Source organism: Dipodomys ordii, unplaced genomic scaffold (assembly GCF_000151885.1).
Source record: "Dipodomys ordii isolate 6190 unplaced genomic scaffold, Dord_2.0 Scaffold16, whole genome shotgun sequence".
In the NCBI taxonomy this organism is placed as follows: domain Eukaryota; kingdom Metazoa; phylum Chordata; class Mammalia; order Rodentia; family Heteromyidae; genus Dipodomys; species Dipodomys ordii.
In genome coordinates, this window is record NW_012267232.1 from 10029167 (window position 1) to 10051317 (window position 22151).

The 22151-nt window shown below is 40.0% G+C and overlaps 1 protein-coding gene across 3 annotated transcripts in view; it reads left to right on the plus strand.

The window, feature by feature from the left end:
* The first annotated feature begins 3696 nt into the window (after positions 1-3696).
* Positions 3697-22151, plus strand: part of Mis18bp1 (MIS18 binding protein 1) — a 33101-nt gene continuing 14646 nt past the window's right edge. For 2 of the 3 annotated variants that reach the window (XM_013012345.1, XM_013012347.1), the window contains exons 1-10: positions 3697-4173; positions 6934-7537; positions 8585-8695; positions 8958-9433; positions 12586-12659; positions 14398-14528; positions 15196-15283; positions 16603-16754; positions 18817-18965; positions 20318-20414. In XM_013012345.1, the coding sequence (XP_012867799.1) occupies positions 7024-7537; positions 8585-8695; positions 8958-9433; positions 12586-12659; positions 14398-14528; positions 15196-15283; positions 16603-16754; positions 18817-18965; positions 20318-20414 (1792 nt within the window). In that variant the 5' untranslated portion in view covers positions 3697-4173; positions 6934-7023. The remainder of the gene's footprint in view (positions 4174-6933; positions 7538-8584; positions 8696-8957; positions 9434-12585; positions 12660-14397; positions 14529-15195; positions 15284-16602; positions 16755-18816; positions 18966-20317; positions 20415-22151) is intronic. The other variant, XM_013012346.1, reaches the window with a different exon arrangement.

Consider the following 22151-nt stretch of genomic DNA (forward strand, 5'->3'; position numbering starts at 1 on the left):
CAAGAAGAGCATGTTGGGTTGCAAGTGGGTTGATGCCCAAGATCCCACCTCTGCAAAAAAGGCATCGGACAGGCCTGGTCATCACTGGGGAAGGCGTGCCCCTCAGGCGAAGACCAGTGCAAGGTCCTCTCAATGTTTTAGACAGAGTCCCAACCTCTACTCTTATCTGTTGCCAAAAAACAAAAAGGGGGAACTGTGGGGAGCCGGCACGAACGTCATTACAAGGTGCCGCCCACTTCCTTGCAGTTTTGAGGTAACTCCATATTAGGCAGTGCTTGGCAGGACGGTGGGTCCTGGGCTTTGCGCACGCGCGAGCCATGTAGAGTCCCCAGCCAATCCCGTGGCACCTGGTGACAGCGAAAGGCAGACGACCAATGGGGAAACGACAGTGTTCCTATTCCCTATATAAGCGGCCATGTTTTGGGTACACGCGCTCTCGCGCTCAAGCTCTCCCATCAAGTCAAAGGCTCTCCAATAAAGCGTGATCTGAGAAGACTCCTGGTGTGGTGGTCGTTCTTCCTCGCTGGCCGAGAAGGCGTTCGCCGCAATTTACATTCATCCATTTGGAAGTTTTCTCTTCTTTCCTTTTTCCTTCCTTACTTCCACACCCCTCCACCCCCCAAAAAACAGGGTCTCCCTATGTAGTCCAGGCTGTCTCAGAACTCTATCCTCTTGCCTCTGTCTCCTGAGTGCTAGGATTACATCATGCCAGATTCTTACTCTCTTTCAGATGTTTTAAATATGTGTTTTGGCTTCACAACATTTAGTGGAGGCGAGATTTTGGAATGAGGATTGCCAATGTCACTTTCAAGTCTTAATCCATTAGGTGGTTATTATTTGTATAATTATTATTTCTGATAGTACTGGGTTTTGAACTCATGGATTCACTGCTAGGCAGAAGATGTAGAGGTCTACCACTTAGGTCAGGTTCCCCAATGAGTCCAGCAGTTTTTTTTTTTTAAGTCCAGTAGTTTTTTAAAGCATAAATTAGTTGTACCAGGAGAGTTTCATTGAGACATTTCCTCACGTATATACAATGTATCATATGCATATAATTTTTCATGAACCTCACCCCCTCCATTACTGTCCCACATCTCACTCTCACACTTCTTTTTTTTTTATATTTCAAAACTAGTTTTAAATACTTACACAAAAAAAGCTGGGGTGAAGGCTTGTTATAAGTGTGGAGCTGGGGTGCTCTGAGAGAGAGTCCCATCTGTGAGAGTCCCACCCCCACCCTGGAACAAGGGAGCTAGTTAGACATCTTCTCTGGAAGATTCCAGGGCTAAGTGGGAGTCAGTCCTTGCTTTGCAGGTGGATGACTTGGGGAAGAAGGAACAGTTCCCGAGGTGGTAGGCAGTGGTTTCCTTGGTGTTACCGTGGGTAGCGAAGATATCCTAGAGTTGGGCTACTTTCCTTGGGGCTAACTGACCAATCTGTGAGGAAAGGGAACAGACTGTGAAACTAGCGGGCTAGACTGTGAAACGTGTGTTTGGAGGAAGGCAAGACTCTCAACAAGGGCCAACCGAACGCCCCCTGTCGTTGCTGAGTCCACCATGGCCAAGTGGGCCACTGTGGGCCAAGCTCAGGCCTCTGGTGATGGAGTCCCAGGGATCCCCCTTGGGCCCTGGAGGCACCACACTACAGCCCAGGGTGGAGAACACCCCACACTACAAGCTGTCTCCAATCGAAGGCGCCAAGGCCCTGCCAGCATCGACACAACCAGTGTCCAGTGCCAACGAAGGAACCATGGAGATCCTTGATACCCTGCAAGACTCGGCTTCTCCGTAGTCCCAGACAAACTTGCAAGGGCAAGGCTGCCAGCGTACTCCAAATTTAATGCATCTCGGGGTTCCATTTGCATACACACCAACATCTCTCCCCTAGATGTTCCCCTCCTGCAAGTACACATTCCCCTCAATAGAGTCTTGTCCCGCAGCCCACCCCCGACCCCGTGACCCCAAGGTCCTGTACAATTTACAAGGTAATTTAGTCTATTGACTCTAAATGTAGGAAAGAATAGTTTCCTTCTTTTTATGCCTGTCCTGGGGCTCAACGTACCACTTGAGCTGCGCATCTTTTATTCCTGATGGTAAATTGGAGATACAAATGTCAGGGATTCTCCCTCTCCTTCCCCCGCCCTGCCCGGATTGGCTTCAAAACTCGATTTTCAGATCTCACCCTCCAGAGTAGCCAGGATTACAGTCGTGAGCCAGCGGAGCCTGACTCCTTCGTTTTTGGACAAGCTCTTGCTCCATAGGTCAGGTGGGTCTGGGATTCTTCATCCAGGAGCCTCAGGGAAGCTGGGATTACAGGATGAGCCTTGATGCAAGGCTGAGGACATTTCTTAGCAGATCCCTAAGTAAATCCCGGGTCCCAAATGCTGACGAGGGGGAGGAAAGGCAAGGCTCCTTAGAAGGATGGGGCTGGGATCTGGAAACCCAGTGCTGGCCTGTAGAATCCCAGTTCCCACAAATACACCACCGACTCAGATACAAAGGGCAAGGAGTTTTTATTAGCTGCTGTTTATTAGAGACTGTAGCAGACAGGCTCTCTCCCAGCGTGGCTTATATAGGAAAGAGAGGCCACGTGCAGACGGCTGCGCACAGAAAGAGCCACACGCAGGTGGTGTGTGCACATGACAAATAGCCATTTCCAGCAAGCAAAACAGTAGCTCGGACATGAAGACCACACCACATCAAATTATATCTAGATTTTCCCTTTGTTGGGGTTTATCTGAAGTTTACCAAACCATGCTCCAAACACATCCTATTTGCCAAAACAAAAAACAAAAACCACATTTCACACCTCCCAAGTTTCCAAGTCTAAGGCCGAACCACTTTCCGGGTTTCTGGGCTGACACCTGATGTGGAACTCGTCTATCTTGGCTTCCTCTCATCTTCCACGACTGAAGCGAGGCGTCCAAGCCCAGCGCCCCCGCCAGGGGCAGTGGCTCCGGCTACAGGACTGCGCGGTGAAGCCCGGGACTGGAGTCACCGCTGGCGTGGGGAGGAGCAGGAGGAGGAGGCCGCGCGGGCCGCGCGCCGGTGGCTGCCGCCTGTCACCCCAGCCCCTGGGAGGCCGAGATCTGCGAGAGGCGCTGGAAGCCAGCCCGGGCGGGAAAGTCGCGGAGACTCTCATCTCCAATGAATCGCAGGAAAAAAAAAAAAAAAAACAAACCCGGAGTGGCGCTGTGGCTCAAGTAGTAGAAGCGTTAGTCTTGAGCCAGAGGAGCTCAGGGGCAGCGCCCAGGCCCCGAGTTCAAGCCCCAGGCCCGGCAAATATAAAAACATTACAATCCCTCCCAGGGTAGCCCAAACTGAACACTATAGTGCATTCGGTGGGCTGTTCCGCCAGAATAAAATACCCTTCCTCGGCCTCAGATACACTGGATCTTTGCCCCGCAGTGGCTCGGGGAGCAGAATCGCTCAGAAAGGCAAGGCGCAGGTGCAGGACCCGACATTCCCCTCGAACATCCCGCCTTAATGGCCGGACGGTGGCCGGGAAGGGTCAAACTTAGCGCCGCGGAGCCGGCCGCTTCCGAAGTGTCTGTGATTGGCCCGTCCGGCGCCGAGCATCACGGGAAGAGAAGCCGGACGTAAACCTCTACGGGGACGCGGCCGCGCCTGCAGCGCCCTCGCGGGGGTGGCCTGGCACTTTCGGTGGACCCCCCCCCCCCCTCCCCCACCCCACACACACACTGTTGTCCTCATGGCGCGGCGGGGCGGGGCCCTGGGCTTTGTCGAGTCGCCGACGGCCGCCAGGTACCGCCCTTCCTGAGCGTGCCAATCCCCGGCGGGCTGGAGGGCGGGCTCTCCAGGTTTGAAATTTCCCCAACTGTTGTGGCGGTCGTTCCGTGCGCGGCCAGGGTCGCTCCGAGCCGCCGCGGGCCCGAGGTGCGAGCCCTGATCCTGGGCCCGGGCCCGGTGGGCGTAGATCCCCCACCCTCCCCGACCCCGAGTCCCGGCCGCTCCGGGCGGCCGCGGCCTACTAGGCCTTTCACCCGAGGTGCGACCTCCGGCCCAGCGCGCCTCGCCTCCCGCCGCGGCCTGGCCCGCTGGCCTGGCCTGGGCGTCCGCGGGCTGGCTGTGAGCGGCGTCGGCGGAGAGTTCACCTCAGCGGTCGCGTGTACCCCCGCGGCTAAAGACAGCGTTCCATTGATTCATCGGAACGGTGAGCGCCCTGAACCTCTGTGCTAAGGAGGGAACAGTCTTAGGTGACGGTGAGACTCGTGGGGGGCGGGCTCGGGCTGGGGTGTCCAGCCCGTCACCTGCGGACAGCAAGCCTGAGGGCCAAGAGAATCACACCGTTTGTGTTTCAACCCGGAGGAAACGAGGTGCTGCTTTGTCGGCCGTTCTCGGCATTGGTAACGATGCCACAGGATGGGCTCCTTCATCCTGCCCTTCAGAGACGAATCCGCTGACGAGGCGATCCACTTTTCCTTCCGGTGTCCCCATTCCCCCCCCCCCAATAATTACACTCATCTATGCTTCGTTCCCCCTCCCATGAAAATACAACTGTGCATCTTAGGTATGTTCTGAGAGTGTCTCCCTATATAGTCCTCGCTGGATCGCTCCACCTGACGATCAGCCTCCTGAGTGGTGGGAGTTCCAGCTTTTTTTACATTTATCATATTCTGGATGCTTTTCAAATCAGTATTTCCTAAGGTATATTGTCAATAAAAAGCCCCGTAGTGTAACCTGAGTTGAGTGTTGATAAAGAATGCGGGTTTTGAAGTAGGGTAGATTTAGGTTTCTGTTCTTTCTCACTGTGAATGTGACACCTCTGTGGCCTGATCTTCTAGCTGGATTTAATAACATTCAGAAAGTCGGAAGACTGAAAGTTGTACGCCAGCCTCAAAGAAATGTGTGCTGTAGAGCGTTCGTGCATAGATAGACAGACAGGGGGCATATAGATATATGTGTAGCTCTCTATTTTCTATATCGGTCATTTTTAAAATGATTCATTGTCTCTGCATGTTATGTCTATTAGCCCATTGCCATATGCTAAAGCTTTTAAAAAAAAAAAACAAACAAACCGTATCTGTAGTTTTTGCCTGTTAGAAGTCTTTCTCAATTCTACCTCTCAGTTTGGGTTAATGTGCTCTAAAACATATTCCATCATAACTGTTGTTGTTAATATTGTAGTAAATGCATAGAATTTTCTTTTCCCTTTGGGAAGAGAAATGATGCTCAGTATCTTATACAATAAGTTGTTTAGTCTTAATTCTGCGGGTGCTTGTAGCTGATTCTTTTATAAAATGGTTTACCAATTCTTGAATCTTGTGTGGAATAAGTAACAGTTTTCTACTTGGTACACCGGCAATTATCTGTTTTCAGGAATAGATTTTCTTTGGGGCAGTGGGAGGGGCAGGGCAGGTCCCATCCGGAGCCTTGAACTCTGGGCCTGGGCACTGTCCCTAAGCTGCTTTTTCTCAAGGCTAGCACTCTCTCACATGAGTTATAGCACCACTTCTGGACTTTTCTGTTATTAATAGGAGATAAGAGTCCCACAGATTTTGCTTCCCCTGGCTGGCTTCATACCACAATCCTCAAATCTTAGCTTCCTGTAGCTAAGATTACATGGTAGTCCTAGGTGGCCAGCTTCACAATAGATTTTCTAAACAGCATTAAAACAGAAACATCATTTTAAAATTCATCTTCTCTCATCAAGCAAGCACCCCGTTAGGAATAATTTCTTGTCAATGATACCCATCTCTTAGGTCCTCTGTGATTTACCTACAGAACATTGTTTTTCCTCAACTCTGGAGATACCATTATTGTAATAATCTTTTGGGAAGGCAGCTTAACATCTGAAACCCTGTATTCAATTGTCACTGATCATTTTTTGTCACTTTTTCTGGTTCTTGGTCTTTCAAGTTGCCTTTTACTTCAGGGATATTTGCCTTATTTGTCAGTTCCATTGTTTTGCCTTTCTTCTTTTGGGATCTAAGTATCCCCTATTTCTTTTTTTTTAATTTTAATTTTTGTTCTTGCTGGTACTAGAGCTTGAACTCTATCTCACCTCATACTCTATTTTAGCTTTTTCACTTAATGCAGGTGTCCTACCACTCTGAGCCATACATCTACTTCCAGCTTTTTGCTGGTTAGAGATATGAATTGTTTAGATTTTCTGCCTACACTGGCTTTGAACCTCAATCCTCAGATATCAGCATCCTGAGTAGCTAGAGTTGCTGGCATGCTCCACTGGTGCTTAGCTGTTTTTATTTGCATCAATTAGTTGTATAGGGGGAGTTTATTTTGAAATCTACATAGACATATATACATATACAGTGTACCTTGAGCAGATCCACCTCTGTCACTCTCCCTATATTGTCTCCCCACTTCCCTATCTCAAGCTTCATTGTTACATTTTCACGTGTATAAAGTATTTTGGCTATATTCACCCTCCTTCAGTCTCTCCATTCAGTCTTCTTACACCTTACTTTAAAACTAATTTCTTGAGCAAGAGTGGCTCATGCTATAATACTAGCTACTCAGGAAGCTGAGATCTGAGGGTCATGGTTTGAAACCAGCCCAGACTGGAAGGTGTAAGACTCTATCCCAATTAACCACCAAAAGCCAGAAGTGGTACTGTGGCTCAAGTGGTAAGTGCTAGCTTTGAGTGAAGAAGCTAAGTGACAGCACCCAGGCCCTGGGTTCTAGTTCTATACCATCACACATACAAATATATATATATTTAGAGAGAAGGAGGGGATAGAATGTTGATATTATATATAAGAATTAGAACTATATACTAATAATAAACATAAGAATTAAAAATAACAAAAACTAAAATCTTTATTCTGATTCTGAGATATAGACTTTCATGTTATGAACCAATCAAACCTTTTAAATGGTACAATGTCGTTATAGAAAGCAAGTAAAGTTCTACACCAAAAAATAATGAAGTCTGATTTCATATGATTCATAGGATTTTGGGGGCCCCTGTTGAAGTTCTAGCTGGATAAATATGCTTGATTGAATTCTCTGTCAGAGGAATTTTGTTAAAGTCTTACTCAAGATGATTGCAACACCTTTGAAATGTCTGTCTTCAGGGATACCTCAAAAAGAAGATATGGCCTTGGATGCAGTGTTTTTTGATAGCATTCCTTCAGGTACACTTACTCCTGTTAAAGATTTGGTGAAATATCAGAACTCTTTAACAGAGAATGGCCATAAAAAGAATCAATTCCTAAAAAAGACAACTTCTAAAAATAAAAACATATTTCAGTCTACAATGCTATCAGAAGCTACCACTTCTAATGGTTATCTTGATATCAGTGCTATAAAGCCCAACAAAGATAGATTTAAAAACAAAGAAAACTATGAGTCACCAAGGAAAATATTCCAAAGAATGAAAGAAAAAGTACTGCAGAACAAGGAAAAACAAGCATCAAGAAGCAATGGTGTTCTGGAACCAACACAGAGTGAAAATAGAATCTTCACTCCTAACAGAGATGAGGAAAGACTGTTGGAGAATATCTGTGATAAAAAGAGAACCAACAAATCATTCCAGTCAGGAGAAAATTCTCAAGGTTAGTTTTGTTGTGCGTTGGCAAAAAAGCTGTAATATCTTAAGTCTTTAAATATTTGACACTGTTTGGGGTATTTAGCTCACATTATAATAGCTCACATTTCAGGTGAATTTTACAGTTTAAGAAAAGCAAAAAAATTACAGTAAAGATGATGAAAAAGTTGGAGGGTTTTGTAATTTTTCAGTACAGAATTAGTGGGAAGATTGCATTTGAGTCTAAGTCACTGAAGGAGGTATTAAATACAATAGGCTCTTAGTGTGTCATTTCTGCTGTGCAGGTAAAGCTGTAAATGCTCAGGATACATACAGTTCAGCACTCTTCAATTATTCATATTATACTGCACATACATTAGGTCTGAACATTCATAGCTTGAAACTAATAGTAAACTACATTACTGTCATAAAAATTATTGTTGTACATATTAATACTGCTCAGTCAAAACTAGATCTTATTTCATATTCTTTATCTTGAATACTGTGATGCTTGATTTTTTTTTTTTGGGGGGGGTCCGGTCATGGGCCTGAACTCTGAGCCTGAGCACTGTCCCTCAGCTCTTCAGCTCAAGGCTAGCGCTCTACCACTTGAGCCACAGCGCCACTTCCAGCTTTTTTCCTTTTTGCTTATGTGGTGCTGGGGAATCGAACCCAGGGCCTCATGCATGCAAGGCAAGCACTCTACCACCGAGCCACCTTCCCAGCCCATGTGATGCTTGATTTTTACTGTAATACTGATCACCTTATGCTAACAATAAAACCACTTTCCAACAAATCTAAAAATTTCACTTAATCACCTAAGTTAAGCACAGGGTTACCATAAATTTTACCTTTTGGGGTATCATTTGCTATTTTTTGCATGAGGAAGATAGTAAAGGGAAACATTTATTTAACTGTAAATTGTAATATACATGGCAATAGTACACTGGCCTACCTATGTGGCAGTAGTACAATGGTCTTATTACTGTACCTAAATGTGTACTTCAAGATTTTTTTAAGGTAAATTTTCTTCTTCATGACTAATATAATTCTGCTTCTTTCTTTAAAAATGAAGTTCCAACCTCAGCCCAAGAAGTTTCTCTACAACCATCAAATATTCACCACAGCAAACAAAAGACTCACCACCATCAGGAAAAGAATACACAACTGCACAATTTAACTTATGGTAAACTCTTGTTTTAGTTATTTTTGATCTTTTACTTCATTGTCTTGTTGGATAAGCAGTAAGGACTGACTCTGGACAAAACCTTGAATTATACAAGCTCAAGGAACATAATAGAATGAAGGGTAGAGGGTGAACTATTCCTAATCTGAGAACTTCTTTTAAATATAAACAGTATAACTTTAAATATAAAATATCAACTTATTTCTCTCTCTATTTCATATGATCCTACTCTAAGCTTCATCTGTTTTATACTTTTTTGTAGAAATTCAAGTCCCAAAGAAAAAACAAGAGAATGTTCTGGCTGCAGAAATCTCAAATAAGGCAGTAACTAGAGCACAAATGGCCAAACAACGTCTTCACGTAAAAGAAAAAGTTGTCGCCACTATGTCCAAAAAGGACACATTTGTTATACAAGATGTTGATTCTGCCTTTGAAGAATTCCAAAATACTAATATTGATGTTCCTAATACTAATTGTGTCTCTATTAAAAACTGTGCTCAATTAATGATTTCTGATAGTGTGATAACAGAACAGACTTTAGAGGAAAACAAGGCACAAAATGAAAAGTCAGCATCTAGAACGACTAGTCTTACAGGATCTTTGGAAGATACGTGTAAAATTGTGCTTGCAAGTCCAAGACTTCATTTACCAGAACCTCGGAGATCAAAAAGAAATGCTTTAAAGCTTTTCCCTCCATGTGTACTTCAAACTGTTAGAAATGAAGCTAAACAAAACAAGGTAGGCCTCTATGCCCTTGAAATGGGTAACTTGTAAAGTATATGCATTGTATCTCAATAAAGCTGACTTGTACTGTAAGGGGAAAAAAAAAAGAGGAAAACTTTTTTTTTTTTTTTTTGGGTCCGGTCGTGGGGCCGGAACTCTGGGCCTGGGCGCTGTCCCTCAGCTCTTCAGCTCAAGGCTAGTGCTCTACCACTTGAGCCACAGCACTACTTCCAGCTTTTTTTTTTCTTTTTGCTTATGTGGTGCTGAGGAATCGAACCCAGGACCTCATGCATGCGAGGCAAGTGCTCTACCACTGAGCCACCTTCCCAGCCCCGGAAAACTTTTTTTTTGTTTTGTGGTAGCATTCTTCGGGCTGGATCTCAGGGCCTGGGTGTTGTGCTCAAGCTTTTTTGCTCAAGGCTAGTGCTTTAACACTTGAATCACAGCTTTATTTCTGGTTAGTTTGAGATGAGAGTCTCATAATGAGGCTTTCTATCCTGCTCTGGCTTGGAAACATGATCATCAGATCTCCATCTTCTGAGTAGCTGGCATTATAGGTGTGTGCCACTGGTGTCAAGCTTCTGTTCTGATTGTTTTTTGAGGAAGGGTATTAACAACACAACTTAATTAAAAAGGAATTATAACATCTAAGGATTTCCGAGTTTTATTTATGATAAAAAGACTTAGGACATTATGATTAAAAGATTTAGGACATTAAACTGTTACATTAGGGTAAATTCCTGAAGGAAGTGCTTTGAAAATGAAAATTCAAGAAAAGTGTAAAGTTTCCAATTATAAAACGTTTGCTCATTAATTTTTAAATGGATGATAATTAGTATCAAATTGAAATGGCTGTCTTAATTTTAAAGAAGTGTATTGTTTGAGTTTCTATATATCACTAGAAATTGCATTATTTTCTTTTTAAATTGCATTATAACTTAAAGCCAATTTTAGATGTTCACTTAAAAATGTTTGAAATAAGATGAGCAAATAAGATGAGATACCAGAATTGAGGTTTAAAGCCAGCCAGTACAGACAAATCCAAAAGACACTTATCTCCAATTAGCCAACCAAAAGCCAGAAGTGTTGGTATGGCTGAAGTGGTAGCTCACCACCTTGAGTGAAAAAGCAAAATGAGAGCAGGAGGCCTTGAGTTCAAGCCTCAGTAAAGACAGGTGCCAGTGGTTCATGCCTCTCTCTAATCCTAGCTACTCAGGAGGCTGAGATCACAGTTTGAAGCCATCCCAAGTAGATTGGCTTATCTTATCTATAATTAGCCCCCAGAAAGCTGAAATGGAGCTGTGGCTCTAGTGGTAGAGTACTAGTCTTGAGCAATAAAATAAAATTAAGCTTAGTAACAGCACCCAGGTTTAAGTTCAAGCCCCAGGATTGGCCCACAAAAAAAGGAGAGAGGGAGGGAAGGAAGGAAGGAAGTGAGAACAGAGAGGGAAAAAAAAAAAAGAAGAGAGACACTGTTGAAAAGGGAACTTTACAATTTAGGTGAGGTGGGGGGGAGTAGTTGTGGAAGTGGAAGGGAAGGGATGGTAGGGGAAAAACAAAGGAGGAAAGTAGGTAATTATGCTTGATAGGAGATGTACTCATTACCTTGCTCATGTAACTGTATTTTTACAATAAAAATGTATAAGAAAAAGGAAAAGAGTAAGCCCTTCACCATGGTTTATAGGAATGTGTACATACCATTTATTCTTGAATGAGATTTCTAACCGTATTATTTCCTCTTGCCTATGCCTTTCAAGTTATTATGCTTTATATGATGCCTACTTTGGGCCTCTGTACTTGATCTCTGCTGTAAGAATCTAGTAGTTATTATGTCACTCATCCTTCACTATTCAGTTCTCTACTTCAAGACCCTCCTTTACTGTTTGTTTGGTTTTTTTTGGGGGGTGTCAGTTTTAAACATGAGATCTTGCATTTATTAAGCAGGCTGTCTACCATTTGAGCTATGTCTCTAACCTTGACTATCCTATCTTACTTAAGCACCTACTTTGTAATATCTAAAATTTACTTTTTCTTGTAACTGTAACCAGTTAATGACATTTTAGTATGTATTTGTCTGTTTTGAAACCACCATCTTGCCTCCTGCCTCTACCTCTCCCTGACATACATTTGCTTCAGTATGCATGCATGCATGTACACACCAGTTTACGCTATGAGGGTAGCCATTTTATTTCTTGCTGTATCTCCACTGTCTATAACAGCGAGTATAACTCAAAAAATATAGTATTTGAATGGATGAATAATGAATATATATTTTGATATTTAAATGGGCAGTGTAGTAGGATTGTAGAAAAAGAATTCCCAGATCTGTAATCCATATTTGCTGCTAATTACCTGAGTAGCATATAGGTAAGTCATTTAGACATAGTTTCTTTATCTGTGTAATGAAGGATATAATACTTTCCTCCTAGTAGTGTGCATGGAATACTGTTAGTGTTGGCTCTGTTATTTTAATGTTATCTCCATCTGACTGATGCTTTATCTCAAGACAAATTTGGGGAACAGGAGGAATGTTCATTTCCCAGTCTTGCTTATAATTTTGTTTTTCTTTTCAATGCTGGGGATTAGCCCTAGGTCTTATATGCGCGAGGTAACCATCCTAGAACTTACATTACCATCCTTCCATAATATTTTAAATGCTCCTGTTTTAGTGTGAAACTACCACTGGAGGATTTGTCTATATATAATTTTATACGAAGTAAATGGCCACTCAGATTAGTTAATCTATGATATTTACCTGTGGTTCTCATCAGTGATAGTTCAGTTTTAAAATTTTCATGAAATCTTTTTGCATAGATATAATGGAAATTTTTCTATTTGAATGATACTAAATTTTATTTACACTAAAATAATATTCTGAGCTATTTAGATATTTGCTTTGAAATAGAATGCTATTAAATTAATATTACCAGCAAATAGTAAGAGAAATGTAATACTACTTTTTGTTCACTCTCTTCATGTTTTCAATTTTGTAAAATACTTTATAACAATAGCTAGCTAAAATAAATTGTGGTTCTTATAGATAAGTATAAAAGAATCATTGAGGTTACTTAGGTGAGTTTTGGGGGTTTTTTTTGGTAATTCAAGTTGACTTTCTAGCGTTGATGCTATAAGTTATGCAAGTGATTTTTTTAAAAATTCTTGTTTAGGTTGTTCACCTACAGGAATGGATGATTAAAGTTATCAATGATAATACTGCTATATGTGTAGAAGGAAAATTGATGTAAGTATAATATTTACCTATTATTTTACAGATGAGGCATGACTCAAGTGCTAGAGTGCCTGCCTAGTAAGCAATTCTGAAGCCCTGAGTACTACCAAAAAAAAGAAAGTTTGAACACTCTTTCAAAAGATAGTTCTGAGTAGCTAGAATTACAGGCTTCAGCCACTGGCACCTGGTCTTTTTATTGTGTTTTTAAAATAGTGACAACTCAAAGTGTATGTTGTTTCATTTTTTTCTAAGTTGCTAATAACTGGACTGGTATTACCTGCTTAAATTTTTACTACAAGCATTTTAGTCCACATTTTCACATCCAGAATGGAACAAGCAGATATAAATTGCTAACCTAGAAAAGAAAGCAAGATTATTTCAAACTTTTTTGCACAGCTACATATTAGGTGGTTTTCTCTAAAGTGAGTATCAGTAAGTACGAGGATTTTGTGTAACTCTGCTCCTCTTGTTTTTCTGTTTTTGATAATCAGCTTCTTAGTTGTGAAACAAATTTATAATACAATAGTATATCATTTATGGTACTTACATGGAAATTTATAAAGCTGAATACAGGAGCTGGGAAGGTGGCTCAGTGGTAAAGTGCTTGCCTTGCATGCATGAGGCCCTGGGTTCGATGCCTTTAGAGTTTTATTTAAATTAAATGTCCGTTAAGTAAAGCACAAAAGAGTGAAAGAGATGTATTAAGGTATAACTTAATCCCATTTGACTTAAAGTAAATACTTTATTACACTTATAAATAGAACGTTTATTACCTGAAAAATGAATGTTCAACATTTCCCTAATACAGCTTTATATTTTGTTCTTTGCATTTTATATTTTGTTCTTAGTATCATTGAAGTGAGTGCATTTGTGGGTCAGTGATTTGCTATTATAGTTTGTTTTTCTACACTGGAATCCCTTCTTGAGATTTTTGTCTTCCAAGGTAAAAATGTTTGGTTATGTATTAAAGTTAAAAATACCCTCAAGTTTGGGCACTGGTGGCTCATGCCTGTAATCCTAGCTATTCAGAAGGTTGAGATCTGAGGATTACGGTTCAAAGCCAGCCTGGGCAGGAAAGTCTTTGAGATTATCTCCAGTTAACCACCCAAAAACTGGAAGTGGTGCTGTAGTAGAGTGCTAGCCTTGAGCAAAATAGCTCAGGGACAACACCAGGCCATGAGTTCAAGCCCCATGACTGAAAATAAATAAATAAATTCCTTGAGATTAGATGGATTTATTATACCTGTAATACCAGCTACAGCTAATTGGAAGACTGGGGCAGAAGGATCAAGAGTTGAAGATCAGGCCGATTTCACTATATTTTCTATAGTGAAATCCCTTCTCAAAAAAAAAAAAAATGTGCAGGAAAATCAACACACACAAGATCATGAAGATAAAGGCTCCAGAAAAATTATCTTTGGAAGCTTAATGTATGTTAAGCTGAAGTTGAAAATATTGCCGATACTAGATAGAGAAAAGGTTTACTTCCATGTTAATAAAACATTTCATATTCGGGACAAGGTTTGGCCACAGGCCAGTTTCTTGGTATATGGTCTAAGAATCTCATTAGCTAAGTGGGAGAGTTCTTCAGTAGTGTTAGTGTAAAATGTTTTGTGATTAGATGAATAATACTGTTATTGTTGCTGTAACTACAGTGGAACATTACTACTTTTCATTACAAATTTGTAATTCTATATGAATGTGGCAAAATGTGAATATTTTGGCCTTACTGAACTATTCTTTTTCCTAGAGATATGAATAATATATATTGGCACAGCAATGTAATTATAGAACGGATTAAACAAAATCAGCTTAGGACTTTATCGGGCAACATTTATATATTGAAAGGAATGATAGACCAGTTTTCCATGAAAGAAGCAGGTGAGTGTTCTTAGTTGAATCTTTCACAGCTTTCTATCTTGTCTTAAATAAATGCACAGTTCTGTACCCCAAAGTTACCCCAAAGGCTTCTATCTAAATTTCCCATGTTCTTTCACTGCCTGTATTTTCCATTTGAGTAGTTTTCTAGTTCTTATCCTTTATACCACTTCAACTGTACTGCTCTTATTGTTCCACACATACATCAGGTATGCTTTTTGCCTTATTGCTTTCCTTTGCTTTCAGCATTCTCACTCCAACATGGGTCGTACCTGCTTCTAACATTCTAACTTCAACAAGGCTCATAGTCTTGGATTCTTCAAGATTTTTTCACTGCTTCAGTGAGAACTTCCCTAACTTTTTCTTTTTTTTAAATAATTGTCCTTTTCTGTACTTCCCATGAACATGCTTATCCACTTTCCCTACAATACCATCTACTAAACAAGTGGGTTTTTTAAGACTGATTTGCCTTCTCTTACATAGTAGAAGGCAAGTTCCTTAATGGCAGAGAGTTTTCTCTACTTCATTAACTGTTAAGTCCTCAGTATCTTTGACAGTGGCTGGCATGTAATAATAATACAATCAACATATGTTTCTTGGTTGAATTAGTGAATTACTGATATGTTTTGAAAATTCTAGACTTCAAATTTTTTAATTTTTCTTTAATTAGGATACCCATATTATCTCACAAGGAAATTTATGTTTGGATTTCCAAAAAATTGGAAGGAGCACATTGATAATTTTCTACAACAACTAAGGTAAAGTGTTCTTTTAAGTTTTGAACTTTTTTCTTTTTTTTTCTTAAATTTTGGCAGTACTAGAGTTTGAACTAAGTGTCTTGTTTTGGCTAAGTGAGGAGTCTACTGCTTGAGCCATACCTTTGTCCCTAAAACATCAGCTTTTTGAAGTATAACTTATATTCAGTAAAATTCAGCCATTTTGAGATAGAAGAGGTAATGGATCTTTACAAATATACACACTGAGGTAACCAATGTAAAGTGGTTTTAGTTTATTTGGGGAGGGGGGATGTTAGTTTTGAAGTTCTTTGTTATCTTAGAAGAGCTTCAGAAACTAACACTTTATTGGAATTTCTGTCACATTGAATAGTCTAAAAGGAAAATGGAACTTTGGATGTATTTCATAATCTTTACTTACCCTTTAAGAAAGTATGTAGGTGTGCTAGCATGAAGCTATTTGTCCTTTTTCATGTTGTTTCTCAGCAGTCGTATAGGTTTAGCTATTTAGCAGACACTAGTTGGTAATGGGAAAAGAATAATTAATTACTTCTTGTTCTTAAGGAACTGATAGTGAGGGGATACTTGGTTTAAAGTTTAATCAAAATACAAATAATTTATAACAAGATCTGTGAAGTATTTTTCTGGACATATTGCCTTTATTCCAATCACTACACCCTGACTTGGTAGCAGGGTAACTGAATGAGCATGGCTGCTCATTCAGTAAACTTTATAGCAGCTTAATTAGGAATTTCAAGAACAATAGAGGAGGTATTTAGAGGTTATCCTCTAGACCCTTAGCTTAATGTGATGTTTGGGTTTCTTATGGAAGAGAATTAAAAATATAACATTAAAAATAATCTTCAGCTAGGCTTAGTGGCTTATTTCTGTAACTCCAGTACTCATGGGTTAAAGCAAGAGGATTTTGGTGTGGAATCTAGCCTGAACTACATAAAGAGTTCCAGGTCAATCTGGGCTACATAGTAAAACCCTGTCTTAGTCTAGGATACATAATGAAACCCTGTCTCAAGTTTCACCTGAGGGAATTTCTATTTATTTAGTTTTTTTGTTTGTTTGTTTTGTATAGTCCTGGAGGACCTGGACACTTTTTAGTTTTTATGATCAAGGCTAGTGCTTTACCACTTGGGCTATAGCTCCACTTCCAGCTTTTGTGGTAGTTATGGAGATGAAAGTCTCGTGGGCTTTCTTGCTCCCACTAGCTTCAACCATAATCCTCAGATCTCAGCCTCCTGAGTAGCTAGGATTTACAGGTATGAGCCACTGGCACCTGGCTAGTTTATTTTAAGAACTAATTACAGGAAAAATGTTACAACTCTTTTTAGAGCTGATGAGAAGAACAGAAGAAAAGCCAGACAAAAACAGAAAAGATTTGCCCCTGTCATGCAGAAATCAATGAAAAATAATGTAGAAGAAAGCCAACTGAATGTCTTCCAAAAGGCCAGCACCACGTGTAGCCCTGACTGTAATAATTTGGGTATGCTTGATCTTTTCTGTTGGTGTAGTGGTAAATTCTGAAAACCCTTTATTTATTGTATATAATGTATGCAGTGTTATGTTCTTTGTTTTTTAATTCCGACACTATATAATGGATAAGAGGTTCCCTCTTCTCATTTTCCTCTGGGATCTGTTTTAGGAAAATGTGTCAAAGTGTTGCACCAAAAGGAGAGCTCACAAGATAAAAGTTGTTACAAGGATTTTATTTTTCTGTAACAGGGTTAAAGCAGGGAAGGGGATCTAGAAAAAGAGAAACATTTCCTGTTCCCCTTGTAGTCAATAGAAGTTAAATATCAAAAGAAGACAAAAAAAAATCTTTATAGTTTCAATGAATCTTTTTTTGTTTTTCTAGAATTTTAGCTCATTAACCATTTGCTAAGCTTATATTATGTTGGAGGGGGGCTACAATAGACTCCCCGAATTATATTTCTTTTTTTTCTTTTTTTGTCGGTTATGGGCTCTGAATTCTGGGCCTGGGTGCTGTCCCTCCACTCTTCAGCTCTACCACTTGAGCCACAATACCACTTCTGGCTTTTTCTGCTTATGTGGTGCGAAGAAATCAAACCCATGGCCTCATGCATGCAAGGCAAGCACTCTACCACTGAGCCACCTTCCCAGCCTCCCTGAATTATATTTCTTTGGCTTACTTCACAGTGTCTCTTGAGGAAGTATAGACCTAGTTAACATGGAAAGACTGCCATTAGTAAAACAAATGTACATATATAAAGGTCATCTACAATCATGAAATAGACAAAAGATGTAAGCCGGTTTTTCTGATATGTACCTTTCTGTCCAGGAAAGACCTTTTCACCGGAAGAACTGATTAGGAGTCTGATTTCTGACCCAGGTGGCTCTTACTTATGTAACAGGACAGTTCTTTTTTTTGGGGGGAGGGGGGAAGGGGTCCGGTCATGGGGCCTGAACTCTGGGCCTGGGCGCTGTCCCTCAGCTCTTCAGCTCAAGGCTAGCACTCTACCACTTGAGCCATAGCGCCACTTCTGGCTTTTTTCTTTTTGTTTATGTGGTGCTGGGGAATCAAACCCAGGGCCTCAGGCATGCAAGGCAAGTGCTCTACCATTGAGCCACCTTCCCAGCCCCACAGGACAGTTCTTGCTCACTATGAAGTTCCCTGAGTATATTCCATAGCCTGTCCTCACTTCTTCCCAGAGTCGTATATAGTTTTTGTTTTCTTTTAATTTATGGCCAGTTAAACTAAAAGTTTTGTTTTTTGTGTTTTTGGTCAGTCATGGGCCTTGAACACAGGTTCTGGGCGCTGTCTCTGACCTTTTTTGCTCAAGGCTAGCACTTCACCACTTTGAGACACAGTACCAAATCTCATGGACTTTCTTGCTTGGGCTGGCTTTGAACTGCAATCCTCAGGTCTCAGCCTCCTGAGTAGCTAGGGTTACAGGTGTGAGCCATCAGTGCTCCACTCTTAAGATTTTTGATGCTTTAGAGGACAGAGTAAATTTAGAACTTTCCTAAATATACTGTAAAGTTTGTTTTGCTCAAAAATTAAGTTAGCCTGGACTTATTTATACCTTGGAGTATTTAAGTGTACTGAAATAATTCCATATACATGAAAAAAGTATAAGAGCAATAACTAATTAAGTTAACATATAATTAAGATAATCAGTAATTTATCTATACAAATTAACTATATACTACTCTGCCTTAGGTGTATTAAACCAAAACAGTTATAAAACCATGGCTCTTCAGTTTTTTTAATGAAAAATAATTTTAGCAAAACCTTACCCTAAAATGATTATGTCTAGAACAACTGCTTTTCATTGTAATCAAATTGATAATGCATATAAGTGACATTGGAGTAGGCAGATAATATTTTTTAGATTGGCTCTCTATTGTAGAACAGCATCTTGTTGTGTTTTGTTTTAGGCAAAAATCTTTCTGTTGACTAGGCTAGTGAACTTTGATCCTCCTACCTCACCCTCCAGGATACTGGGAATACAGATGTAGCACATATTGATGCAAAGCAGCTTATTTTCTTACGCAATTATTTGTTGAAAATTCTTTTTTCACAGACCTGACTAATAAGCACAGTGAATTACCAGGAGCTACAGAAATAACTACTGGCTATAGTAAATGTCAAAATAAACCACCATTAAAACTCCTACATGATGGACTAAATAGTACTATTCAAAATGGAGGAAGATATGATTTATCTAATCAGGTAAGGTATTCCTGTACACAGATATTTCATGTGGTAATATAGTTCAGGAACATAACCAAAGACAAATTCTACTGAAGTATTAGTTTACATGACCAATCAAATTCAGAAATTGCAAGAGTAAAAAGGACTTTTGAGGGCTGGGTGTGACTCTAATGGTAAAGTACCTGTCTAATAAGCCCTGAAACCTAATTCCAGTACCTCTAAAGGAGAGAGGATTTATTTGAGATCTCAGGAATTGCTGTTCAGGAAACAGATACTGGTAGCTCTAAATCAGTGTTCCAGAGAAAATTGGGAAGGTGTGAACAATGGTGAGCCAAATGGTGGTATTTATAAGGTAGTAAAAATGATATTTTGAGAAAGTTGCTGTTACAGATGAGAACAGAGCAGTAACCAATCAAAGATTTTTAACAAAATATGTAGGTCTGGGGAAATAACAAAATAATAGAACATTTACCTAGCATGAGAAGAACCCTGGTTTTGTTAAACCTCTTCAGTCCCCCTGTCCCCCCGCCCCCCAAAATAAAAGTATATACTTAGTAAAAATGTCCATAGAACAAAAACCCAATAACTTTTTGTATTTTGACTGGCAGAATGTAATCTATTCTAGCTCTGCAGTCAGAGGTAACCAAAGTTTACATTCCTTGGCAAAGGTTACATTCCTTTGAAAAGGGCACTTTGATAAACTCATTCAGTAGCTTGTTGCTGGTGGCTCACGCCTGTAATCCTAAATACACAGGAAACTGAGATCCAAAGACCATGGCTCAAAGCCAGCCAGGGCAGGAAAGTTCATGAGACTCTTATCTCCAATTAACTACCAACAAAGCTGGAAGTGGAGCTGTAGGTCATATGGTAAAGCAGTTGCTCAGGTACAGTGCCCAGGCCCCGAGTTCAAGCCCCAGAAACAATACCAAAAAATCCCAGCAACAAAAACAAAAAATTCAGTGTTGTTTTCTTTGTAATTTTTCTTAATTGATTTCCTTAAAATGATAAGTAAATGTCATGATGCTTATTTTTCCTATTTACATGGAAAAAGTTTAGGCAACAATAATAAATATTTTAGCTCTTAGAGTAAAGCTTACTTTAAATAAGATATATTAAAAACCATTTGAAAAAAAACAGTATATTAAATCAGTAAAGGACTTGTATGAGATAGTAGAAATCTAGATGTTGGTTCTAAAGTTCAAGCTGTAGCAAAACGATTTGACAAATGAATAGCCTCCACTAAGGAAATTTGTAGACCCACAGATACCTAGCAGTTTGTATTCTTGATTGATACATGCTGTCAAAGTGCTTAAGATCATGTTCAGAGAGTAGTTGTTAAAATAAAAGCGAGTCATCTTTTTGTTTTGAAGAACTTAATTGGGAAGAAAGAGTACAAAAAATTGTCTTCAAAGAAAGTGAAAAACTGTGACGGAATAAATGAAAGGACAAGGAAAAGCCAGAAGCAAGGTAATAGATCTTTAATAGTGTTATAACTAGAAGCTACTACTTGAAATGCTTTTAATATGATCAAAGTAGTCATGTATTTCCTAATCTAAAACATTGAACTTAGATTTGTTATTTTTATAAAAAATGATTTGTATAGAAGATAAGTTTGTTTTTGTTTGTTCATTTTATTAATTTTTGCCATCCTAGAGCTTGAACTCTGGGCTTGGGTGCTGTTCCTGAGCTCCTTTTTGCTCAAGGCTAGGTCTCTACTACTTATGCCACAGTGCTACTTCCAGCTTTTTTTTTTGATTAATTGGAGATAAGAGTCTCACAGACATTCCTGCTTGGGCTGGCTTCGAACCACAATCCTCAGATTTCAGCCCCCTGAATAGCTAGGATTACTGGCATAAGCCAACGGTGCTAAAACTATTATTTTAAATGCCCCAAGTTCTTTATACCAAAATTTGAAGAACACTTTCTCTGAATGCTTCAAATTGAGAAATCAAGCATGCTGATACAACAGCAATCTGTTGTTCCAGCAACTCTGGAGGTAAGGGCACAGACAATTGTGAAATTATGGCACAGCCAAGGTGTAGTTATACCCCATCTCAAAAAAAAAAAAAAAAAGCTCACACTTGTAATCGTAGTTACTCTGAATGTTTGAAACCAGCCTAAGCAACCTAATTGGTACTAGAAGTATGGATCAAGTGGTAAAACACCTTCCTAACAAGCTTGACCTCTGAAGTTAAGCTCCAGTATCAACAAAAAGCAAACAAAATAGCAAAGGAAAATGGTAGGAACAAACTTTCATTTGAAGGCTTGAACTGTAGATAGATGATGACAAAAATCATTTGGAGGTGCTGGGAAGGTGGCTCAGTGGTAGAGCGCTTGCCTAGCATGCCTGAGGCCCTGGGTTCGATTCCTCACACCACATAAGCAAAAAGAAAAAAAAGCTGGAAGTGGCGCTGTGGCTCAAGTGGTAGAGCGCTAGCCTTGAGCTGAAGAGCTGAGGGACAGCGACCAGGCCCAGAGTTCAGGCCCACAACCGGACCCAAAAAAAAAACCCATTTGGAAATTTTTAAGTTACTTTTGATTAGTACCACTTTTCCATAAATCATAATTTAGACTTTTCTCCCCAGCATTCAGTATTATTCATGAGTTTTTTTTAATGTTGTTTACCTTACAGTGGCATGTATTTCATTATGGTGATTGGTGTGATCATTTAAATTTTATTAGTATTTATAATTACAATTGAATAACAGATGTAGAATTTCAGTTATTAGTTTAGTTTCTGGTTTCTAGATTTTTAAATTAGAAAACAGCTGTCATCTTAATTTCTTTCCTTAACTGACATGATGTAATACTGATTTGAAGTTGGTTGTTTTCAATTATTTCACCATGATAATTCACACAGTTTGGGGATATTCAGGGCTATCATTAGTGATGGTAGTTATGCCTTTACTGGTAGAACTCCACATTTTTCTGATTTCATGCTTAACCAGCCCAATTTCTGTTTCATACACATACAATCCATGTGAAGTAAAGTTTTAATGATCCTAATGATTTTCTAAGTCTAAATATTCTACCTCTAAAGAATTGGTTTAGCTGGGTGCTAGTAGCTCACATCTATAATCCTAACTACCTAGGAGGCTTGATTGTTGCCTGAGTAGGGAGCATCGCAGTTCAAAGCCAGCCCAGGCAGAAAAGTTTATGATACTTAACTCCAATTAACCAACTCCTAAACCTGAAGCGTGGTTG